Source organism: Panthera leo, chromosome D1 (assembly GCF_018350215.1).
Source record: "Panthera leo isolate Ple1 chromosome D1, P.leo_Ple1_pat1.1, whole genome shotgun sequence".
Taxonomy (NCBI): domain Eukaryota; kingdom Metazoa; phylum Chordata; class Mammalia; order Carnivora; family Felidae; genus Panthera; species Panthera leo.
The window spans coordinates 106403899-106414547 of record NC_056688.1 but is presented as its reverse complement, the minus strand read 5'-3'; the positions used below and the strand labels follow the sequence as shown (position 1 = coordinate 106414547).

The window sequence follows — 10649 nt, the reverse complement described above, 5'->3', positions numbered from 1 at the left end:
CCCCTTTTCTCTGGGCCTCAGTTGCTCCATTTGTGCAATGGGAACTAAATAGCACCGAGTTCAGATCAGAGGGACAGGAGTTGCACAGGGCAACCTGCCAGGTGACATCCACCAGCACCTTACCAGGGAAAGCCCCTGCGTGCACAGTCCTATCCCGGCCTCCAGCCCAGCACCTGAGTTTGGGTACAGGAAAAAGGTGCAGCAGGACTCAGTAAGCAAGACAAATAATATTTTAGCACAGTACTTTTAAAATTCAGGAGCACCTGGGGGGCTCAGTCGTCTAAACGTCCGACTCCCACTCAGGTCATGATCTCACGGTCCGTGAGTTCTAGCCCCGCGTCGGGCTCTGTGCTGACAGCTCAGAGCCTGGAGCCTGCTTCAGATTCTGTGTCTCCCTTTTTTCTCTGCCCCTCCTCACTCGCGCTCTGTCTCTCTCTCTCCCTTTCTCAAAAATAAACATTAAAAAAAAATTTTTTTTTTAATTCAAGGGGCGCTTGGCTGTCTCAGTCGGTACAGCGTCTAACTCTTGATCCCAGGGTCATGAGTTCAAGCTTCACCTTGGGCGTAAAGCTTTCTTAAAAAAATAAAATAAAATAAAGTAAAATAAAATAAAATTCAAATTGGCAGGGCTCCTTGCCACCTCAGTCAGTAGAGCATATGACTCTTGATCTCAGGATTGTGAGTTTGAGCCCCATGTTGGATGTAGAGATAAATAATTAAATAAATACATACATACATACATAAAATTTAAAGAATAAAATTTTAATTGGCGGGGCACCTGGGTGGCTCAGTCGGTTGAGCGTCCGACTTCGGCTCAGGTCATGATCTCACAGCTCGTGAGTTCGAGCCCCGCGTCGGCCTCTGTGCTGACAGCTCGGAGCCTGGAGCCCGATTCGAATTCTGTGTCTCCCTCTCTCTGCCCCTAACCCACTCGCATTCTCTGTCTCTCTCAAAAATGAACATTAAAAAAGAAAAATTTTTAATTGGCAAACTGTGGCCTCCAGGCCAGCCATCAGTTCTTATTTTTTTAATGTTTTCTTTATTTTTGAGAGAAAGAGAGACAGGATACAAGTGGGGGTGGGGCTGAGAGAGAAGGAGACACAGAATCCGAAGCAGGCTCCAGGCTCTGAGCTGTCAGCAGAGATCCCGACACAGGGCTTGAACTCACGAACCACGAGATCGTGGCCTGAGCTGAAGTCAGACACTCAACTGACACACCACCCGGGTGCCCCCAGTCATCAGTTTTTATAAATAATGTTTCATTGGAACAAGCTGCTTAGGCTCAAATCTTGGTTCCTGCCTGTGTGATCTTGTACCAGTTCTCTTGCTTCTCTCAGCCTCAATTTCTTCATCTGTGAAATGGAGAGAAGAACAATCCCCGGGCCATAGGTTCCCTGTTAAGATTAAATGCAATAATGCACATGAGCACTTTGAGCAGGGACTGCCCCTCAGGGAGCACTAAACAGCAATGGTCACTATCATTATCAGTTGCTGCTGTCATAGTATTAGAATTTTTTAAAATTTTTTTCAGTTTATTTATTTATTTTGAGAGAGACAGAAAGGCGGGGAGGGGCAGCCAGAGAGAGAGAGAGAGAGAGAGAGAGAGAAAATCTTATCAGGCTCTGTGCTGTCAGCACATAACCTAACTCAGGGCTCGATCCCACGAACTGTGAGATCATGACTTGAGCCAAAACCAAGAGTTGGATGCTAACTGATGGAGCCATTAAGGCGCCCCTAGAATTCGTTTATTTATTTAAGTAATCTCTATGCCCAACGTGGGGCTCGAACTCATGACCCCAAGATCAAGAGTCGCGTGTTCTACTGACTGAGCCAGCCAGGTGCCCCAAGAGATGTTTAATCAAAGAAGCAGACGTTCATGGGGGGAGCCCTCATGGGTGCACATGCTAAGAGTCCACAGGCATCTAGTGCCTACCGTGTGCTAGGCCTATTCCATGCATTCTGCATCTGGGGACCCATTTAAGCCTCACAATAATTCCTCGCTTTGGTGGCTAGTCATTCCCATTGGCTGATGTCATTCCCGGTTTTCAGCTGAAAAAACCGAGGCACCTAGCAATGATACTACTCGCAGGGATCACAGACCCAGTAAATGGTGTTACCCGGGTTCAAAGGCAGGCCATCGAGCTCCACAGTCCAGGCCCTTCCACTGTGATGTTCCATGTCCCCCTGATGGGGACACTGCCCCCGACGCACAAGCACGCACTGACAGCCAGTCCTTCTCGCTCATTCTGTCACACTCCAGACTGCCATCCTGAGAGTCCCTCTCACACACCGGTTTACCGTGACCAGTGGAGATGACCTCCCTGTCACAGCCCCCCCCCCCACAAGGCCACCTATCATGCATCAACCTCCTCACAGGCACAGCACACTAGTCTCTCTGTCACAGACCAGGTCCTGAGGAGCACCAGGGCTTGGTGGGCCCTTGCCCAACATCTCTCCCTTGGAATTTTTCTTTTCTTTGTTTTTTTTTTAATGTTTGTTTATTTTTGAGAGAAGGATGGAGCGCATGCACAGGGGAGGGGTGGAGAAAGAGAGGGAGATGGGATCCGAAGCAGGCTCCGCGCTGACAGCAGAGAGGCCGATGCAGGGCGCGAACCCGCAAACCAAGAGATGGTGACCTGAGCCGAAGTGAGACGCTTAACCAACTGACCCACCCAGGTACCCTGGAGTTTTTCCAATGATACGGTCCCTGAGGCCACAGCTGCAGGTGGGAGGAGACCCCAGCTCTTCGATGGACAGATGGACACCTGAGCCCCAGAACAGGAAGGAACCAGCCAAAACATACAGCAGCAAGGCCACGGCTGAGCTGCGGGGGCCTCCTTCCCAGCCAGTAGGTTGCTGAGAAAGGGTTTTCCCTTTACCCACCTTTGGTGCCTGGGCTGGACTCCAGGCTCAAGAAAAATGTGGGGGATCTTCCCTTTGCCCTTGCCGTTCCCCACTCAGTTTGGACTCGGGAACAGAGCAGGGAAATAGAAGGGGCCTCCCACACCTCAGCTGGGGCCAGACCCCTGCCTACCTGGGAGCTGAGGCCCTCGTCCCCGCTGCCTGCTTTCACTCCAGGCTTTTTACCACCAGGCGAGCAGTCGGGCCCAGCACAACTTACCCGGCTGCCCTCATGGAGGATCTGATCCAGCTTCAAACGCTGCCTTCCTTCTCTCTCTCTCTCTTTCTCTATCTCTGTCACACGCACACACACAGACACACACGCGCGCACAGGGAAACCAGCAGACACACTAACATACACCTCTGTCCCCTTATCTTCCTCCCTCGCCTTCCCATCTTATTCGATGGAAGAATCCCACTGACGCTCTACATGCTCAGAGTAAGAAAGAGAAGCAGGTCCTAATCAGACTCACCTCCTCTGTCACTGGGGGCCAGGTTTATGTAGCTGCTCAGAGCCACGGTTGCCTCAGTGAAATGGGGATCATAAGAGACCTGCGTCCCAGAGATGTACGACAGTTAAATTAGGTAATTCAATGAAGCACTTAGTGCTGTGTCTGGCTGGTAGTAACTCCCTGGTAAATGAGAGCTTTAATAAAATTGAGTGAAGTGCTTTGAAAATTTGGCAGTGGTGTATACAAAGCGAGTCTCCCAACTCCTGCCACGTGAGTTAAGCAAGGCAAGAATTAGCAGCAATTTCCCGATGAGAAAATCGAGGCTCGGAGTCTGAAGGGGGACTCTGATCTCTGGATTCCAAGCCCCCTCCCCCCAGTGCCGCTGGCACATCCAGTCATGGCTGGGAAGGTGCGTTATAAATGACTGTGTGGGGCCACTGGTGGGAAAAGGGGAGGCTGTCTCGCCTAAAGATCTGAGGAGGCAGAGGCTGGGTTCCCGGCACCTTGCACCCCGAGCTGTCAGAGACGACCGGCAGCCCAACCGAAGGCCATGTCCTCTCTTTTCAGGTGATGACCTCCCCCTGAGGAAGCCCTGTAGTGTGACTAGAGAAAGGGGCTGCCCGCCCAGCCCCACCCGGCCACCATGAATACCTCGGCCCCACCCGCCGTCAGCCCCAACATCACGGTTCTGGCACCGGGAAAGGGTCCCTGGCAAGTGGCCTTCATTGGGATCACCACGGGCCTCCTGTCACTGGCCACAGTGACGGGCAACCTGCTGGTCCTCATCTCCTTCAAGGTCAACACTGAGCTCAAGACAGTCAACAACTACTTCCTGCTCAGCCTGGCCTGTGCTGACCTCATCATCGGTACCTTCTCCATGAACCTCTATACCACGTACCTGCTCATGGGCCACTGGGCTCTGGGCACACTGGCCTGCGACCTCTGGCTGGCCCTGGACTACGTGGCTAGCAATGCCTCCGTCATGAACCTGCTGCTCATCAGTTTCGACCGCTACTTCTCCGTGACCCGGCCCCTGAGCTATCGAGCCAAGCGCACGCCCCGCCGGGCGGCCCTGATGATCGGCCTGGCCTGGCTGGTTTCCTTCATCCTCTGGGCCCCAGCCATCCTCTTCTGGCAGTACCTGGTAGGGGAGCGGACGGTGCTGGCCGGGCAGTGCTACATCCAGTTCCTCTCCCAGCCCATCATCACCTTTGGCACAGCCATGGCCGCCTTCTACCTCCCCGTCACGGTCATGTGCACGCTCTACTGGCGCATCTACCGGGAGACGGAGAACCGGGCCCGGGAGCTGGCGGCCCTGCAGGGCTCTGAGACGCCCGGTAAGGGGGGCGGCAGCAGCAGCAGCTCAGAGCGGTCCCAGCGGGGGACTGAGGGCTCACCGGAGACCCCTCCGGGGCGCTGCTGTCGCTGCTGCCGGGCCCCCAGGCTGCTGCAGGCCTACAGCTGGAAGGAAGAAGAGGAAGAGGACGAAGGCTCCATGGAGTCCCTCACATCCTCGGAGGGTGAGGAGCCTGGCTCCGAGGTGGTGATCAAGATGCCCATGGTGGACCCCGAGGCGCAGGCCCCCGCCAAGCAGCCCCCCCGGAGCTCCCCCAATACGGTCAAGAGGCCCACCCGGAAGGGGCGTGAGCGAGCAGGCAAGGGCCAGAAGCCCCGCGGGAAGGAGCAGCTGGCCAAGAGGAAGACCTTCTCGTTGGTCAAGGAGAAGAAGGCGGCTCGGACCCTGAGTGCCATTCTGCTGGCCTTCATCCTCACCTGGACACCATACAACATCATGGTGCTGGTATCCACCTTCTGCAAGAACTGCGTTCCCGAGACCCTGTGGGAGCTGGGCTACTGGCTGTGCTATGTCAACAGCACCATCAACCCCATGTGCTACGCACTCTGCAACAAAGCCTTCCGGGACACCTTCCGCCTGCTGCTGCTCTGCCGCTGGGACAAGCGTCGCTGGCGCAAGATCCCCAAGCGCCCTGGTTCCGTGCACCGCACCCCGTCCCGCCAATGCTGATGGCCCCTCACCTGCACCCCGCCACCCCAGTCCCCGGGAGAGCCGGGTGGAAAGCGGGCAGGGGCTGCGACCTCAGACCCAGGGCCCTGCTCAGCCCTCGCCGGGCTTCGCAGGCCCCTAGGTCACCTTCCTGAACAGCCCAGAGAGACCCTGCCACCTTTCCAAACTTAGCTCTTTCCAGCCAGGGAATGAACCCGGGGAACTGGTTTTTCTGTTCCCTGCTGGGTGGGAATAGGCTCTTCACCAGGAAGAAGGCTGGGGGAGGAGGCTCCAGGCTTTGGATCCCTTGTTTGCCTTCAGGCAGGAAGTCTGTTAGGGAGCCAGTGGGGCGGGTCAGGAGAAAGAAGGTTTACATTTCAGTCATCTCTGGCCCCAGGGGGCTGGCCCAGATTGTGGGAGACGGCACCCCCTGGGGCGATGGCAAGCTTGCCTCTCAGGGAGCAGGGATCCCCCTCCCCTCCCCAGGCACAGCCCACTCTGCCGGGGCCCTAGGCACACTCTCCGGGATTGTCCAGCCTCCCTGAAAATGTCCCCAGAGTGTCCCTATGTGGGTCACCCCAAGGCAAATGTCTAAGCATCAGCAGGACAATGACACCAGAAGAGACCAGATGGGCTAGTCACACACCAAGTCCCAAGGCAGCCGCAGGACCAGGCATCGGGAGTCCTGATTGTCCCACTATGTAGTTTCCCTGGGAGTGAGGGGCAGGGGTCCCTGCTGTCCAGCCCCACACCTATGCCCTCAGTCCCTCCCTCCCCGGCTCACAGCCACCACCTGGATGGATCTGCTCCGTGCAGCTCTAGCCAGGCCTCCCGCATGCTGCCTGCCTCCGGCCTGCCCCGCACAGGCCTGGCCCGGCCCACCGGTCCTCTCCTGTGAGCTCCCAGTCCGACCATGCATGGCCTCCCAGCCGCCCTTATCTCCAGGCCCAGCCTGACCCCAAATGTTCTTTCCTTCCATCCTCAGCAAGTGCTGAGTCTGTGAATAAAGCCACGTGACTAGTGGGCGCAATGGGGCCTACTTCCCTGTGTGGATCCAGGGCCTGGTCTTAGACCAGGGCAGAATGGGACAGGGAGGGCCCAAGGATCATGGAGTGTGGGCCACTGTCCTGAGGGTGGTCCCAGGAGGGGGCAGCACTGAGTGGCTGGATCTACTGAAACCTGTGGGCCCCAGCACCCCGGGGGCCCCGGCTCAGGTGAGTAGGGCTGTAATGGGCAGGCCTGGATACCGGAAGTAGGGAGGCCAGGTGAAATAAACTGCCCTTGCCCATAGCCCAGCATATTTTTTATCAGCTTTGCCATATGTGGCTGCTCCGGGGGCCCTGTTACACCCAGGGAGAGCGGAACTGCTCCAAAGCCCTATTTATAGATGGGGAGACCAAGGCCCAGTGACCCAGGAGGACGATTCAGGGTTACCCTACCAAGCAACACTCAGGCTTCCAGGCAATTCACAGCCTCCTGACCCCTGGACTATGGAGATGGGGCGCCAGGCCAAAGCACTCCATAAAGGTGACCCTCAGGCCAGGTTCTAACGCATTTCATTGATTAGGGGAGCCCTAAAGCCTAAAACAAAGGAAGCGCAGAGAGGTTAGTCCCACAGCGTAGAGTAGTGGTTCTCAAAGTCTGGTTACCACTGGGGGTCCTCAAGACCACCCTTAGGTTCAAGGATTCACTAGAAAGATACCCAGAACTCAGCAAAACTGTTACACTCATGGTTATAATTTATTATAGTAAAAAGGATATAAATTAGGGGCGCCTCGCTGGCTCAGTTGGAGAAGCATTTGGCTCTTGATCTTGGGGTTGGGAGTTCGAGCCCCACAATGGCTATAGAGATTACTTAAAATCTTTTTTTTTTAATGATATAAATTAAAACCAGCAAAAGCTAATCGTACATAGGGCTGAATCCAAAAGAGACAAGCTTCCAGTTGTCCTCTCCCAGTGGAGTCATGGGGACAGCACTTAATTCGCCCACATGTGACAACATGCATGAAGGTTTGCTTGCCAGAAAGCCTACCTGAGCCTTGGTGTCCAATATTTCTACTGGAAACTGCTCGTGTAAGCATGGCTGACTCCAGTTACTTAGTCTCCAGCCCCTCCAGAGGTTAATCTGATACCACAAGGCCCAAAGCCCGTAGGTATGCAAAGATACGCTCATCAGGCAGAATATTCCAAGGGTTTAGGGGTGATCTCCCAGGAGCCAGCTAAGGGCCAAACCTTCCTTTGGAATGACCAGGGTTTGGACAACCCAGACCCCCTGAGTTAATCCTTGAAGGCACAGTAGTCCTGACCGGTAACATTAGTATCACCCAGGACCTTGTTAGAACTAGAGGTCCTCAGGGTCACCCCAGATTTACTGAATCAGAAACTCTAGCCATGTGCTTCATTGAGCCTTCCGGGTGTTCTGATGCAGGCTGAAGTTGGAGGAAGGCTAGCCAGAGGAATGAGGTCCTGGGTGGGGGCTAAACGCTTGCAGAGAGGGAATGAAAGTTCACGCCACACACAGCTGTCGGGACTTCCCGAAGCCCTTTTTTTTTTTTTAATTATTTTTCATGTTTATTTATTTTTGAGAGAGAGAGAGAGAAAGAAAGAGAAAGAATGCGAGTGGGGGAGGGGCAGAGAGAGAGGGAGACACAGAATCCGAGGCAGGCTCCAGGCTCTGAGCTGTCAGCACAGAGTCCGAAGCGGAGTTCGAACTCATGAGTCACAAGATCATGACCTGAGCTGAAGTCGGATGTTTAACCCACTGAGCCACCCAGGTGCCCCCCGAAGAATTTGGAAAAGAAGCTGCCAACACTATGGGCAGGGGCAATGCACAGAAGAGGTGGATGGGACAGGCTGGCCAGGAGCTGACAGGAGCACAGCACCGTGGAGAGTGGCCCCAGGACACTGACCCTAGACCCCTCTCCCTCCAGCATAGGTTTCTGGGCATCAGCTCTAGACTCTGGGAGCACCCCTCCCTCGCCACTGCTCCCTAATGGCCCTGAACCCCCTTTAGGGTTAAATGCCCTGCCCTGTGCTGAAGGCACTGGAACTAAAGTCCTGGTGGTGGAGAGACCCAGGAAGCCTGAGTGGTGTTGGGAAAATCCTGGAATCCGATTGGCCTGAGCTCCTGCTGGGAGCCAAGAGTGGGAGGACAGAGCTGGTATTTGCATTAGGAATGGGGTTAGCAGTTCATACTCCATCCTTTATCCCAGGCACAGGTCCTACCTGCCCATGCCCCCCCTCACCACACAACCCCAGGCAACCCTCTTATTTTCAGTGTCCTCATCTCTGAAAGGGGAATGAGTTCCTCGCTGAAGAGTGAAGAGGCCGAGACAGACTAAAAAGAAAGCATCTCCACGGCTCTGTGAGCAGTGTTACCCCAGGATGAGGCTGTTCTCAGGTAAAGGCCGGAAACCAAGTGCTTCCAGACCCACACCTTTCCCTCCACCTGCAGCAGGGGTTTCACAGAGTCCAGAGTCCCTTCCCCCACCCCACCCCACCCCCCAGCCAGGGGGAAGAAACCGGGCTTGAAGAAAGGAGTATCACGGGGCAAGCCTGGGTTGGAGGAGGGTGTGCAGTCCTGGAAGGCATCATCCCAGAAATGGGGCCTGGGCCCTGCAAGCCTCTGAAGCAAGATTCCTTCAGACCCAGCTGCCAGAAGGTGGAGGAAATGACTTGAGCCTGACGGGAGGCTCAGTGGCTGGACATGGCATCAGTCCACCCCAAACATTGTGCGCGCGCGCGCACACACATATACACACACACACACACACACACACACACCGCGGAGGGAGTCCTTCTTGGCCCCAGAAACAAGGCTGTCATACGTGAACGGGAAGTAGAGAAAGAATGAGGTGGCTCTGTGAATGTCACCTCCTCCCCTACCAGGTTGGAGCAGGCCCGGGGAAGGGGCAGGACTCTCCCCCGCCTCCCCACCCCTCCTGCCACTGCCCCCTCCCGGCCACCCCGCCTTCCCATCGTGTTACTTTAGCGCCATCTGCGGGCAACCGAGGGAATAGCCCTGCCGAGAATCACGGCGCTTAGAACCTGCCTGGCTGCTTCCCAGAGAACAGGACCACGGGGGCCAATGATGGTCTTGGCCACCTCGGTAACTGCCCCCACACCTCGGCAGGAACCCAGGGCCCCGGAAGGATCAGTTCGCTTGGCGACCACGCTAAACCTGTGGAGGCAGGCCCGACCTCTCTCCTCTACACCAGCTTCACCAGGCAAGCAGGAGACTCCGCAACCAGAGCAGCCCCACGTTCTCGCAGTGCCTTTAGGAAGCCTCAGTTTCCTTTCTTGGAGGCTGGCTCTGATTTTACAGAACAGATGCTGACCCAACCGGACATTCAGACAGCTATGCCTGCACACCTTTACAGCACAAAACGCTTTTGAATGCCAAGTGCCCCACACCAGCCTCAAATGCTAAAAACTTGGAGATGATGTCCTTGTTCTTAGCACCCTTGTAACACACACAATCTGCCCGACTCCGGGAATCAGACTATCACACAAAAGAGGCCTGAAAATTACTGTCACTCTCCCTTCTGGCCCCTCTACTTCCTCCATTCCCCCCTCTCCTAGAGTTCCTGGCCATCACCACCCATGCAGCGCTCAATCCAGAAATCTGGGAGTCATCTTGGACTCCTCCTTTTCATTCCTTGTACCCAGTTGGTCAGTCCAGCTCCCAAACAGTTCCCAAATTCAGCCAGTGCTCTCCATCCCCACTGTCAGCATCCTCGTGCAAGAGTCCTTTAATTCAGGGGTTAACAAACTTTCTCTATAAAGCGCCAGATAGTAAATGTTTTAGGCTCTGTGGACCAAGAGGCAAAATTAAGGATATTATGTAGATACTTATGTATTATAGTCTCTGTCCCAACTATTCAATTCTTCTGTTGTTAGGCAAAAGCAGCCATAAACAATACATAAGCAAATGAGCATGGCTGTGTTCCAATAAAACTTTATTTAAATTCCACTGAGATTTGAATTGCACATAATGTTCATGTGTCACAAAATATTATTCCTCTTGATTTTTGTATCTTTTTTTTACCATTTAAAAATGAAAAACCCATTCTTAACTTACAATGGGTACAAAAACATGCCAACCAGCTGTAGTTTGCCAACCCCTGACTTAATCGATCCCATTCCCATTCATTCTCCATGTTTCAGCCAAAGTGATCTTGCCAAAACATAGAACTGATGCTGGGCCAATCCCTTGCTAACAGCTAGCCAATAGCGTGAGATAAAAATGCAAGCCGCTCAGCCTCCGATAGCCTTCCATTCAGCCCTACTTC

At 54.3% G+C, this 10649-nt stretch overlaps 1 protein-coding gene across 1 annotated transcript; it reads left to right on the top strand.

Moving 5' to 3' along the window:
- Positions 1-3939: 3939 nt before the first annotated feature.
- CHRM1 (cholinergic receptor muscarinic 1) lies at positions 3940-6380 on the top strand. The gene has a single exon (XM_042906832.1). The coding sequence runs from the start codon at positions 3997-3999 to the stop codon at positions 5377-5379; it is 1383 nt and encodes a 460-aa protein (XP_042762766.1). The 5' UTR covers positions 3940-3996; the 3' UTR covers positions 5380-6380.
- The last annotated feature ends 4269 nt before the right edge of the window (positions 6381-10649 follow it).

Excerpts from the sequence above, each read along its gene's own strand:
- CHRM1 (XM_042906832.1), top strand. The coding sequence starts at position 3,997 with ATGAATACCTCGGCCCCACCCGCCGTCAGCCCCAACATCACGGTTCTG.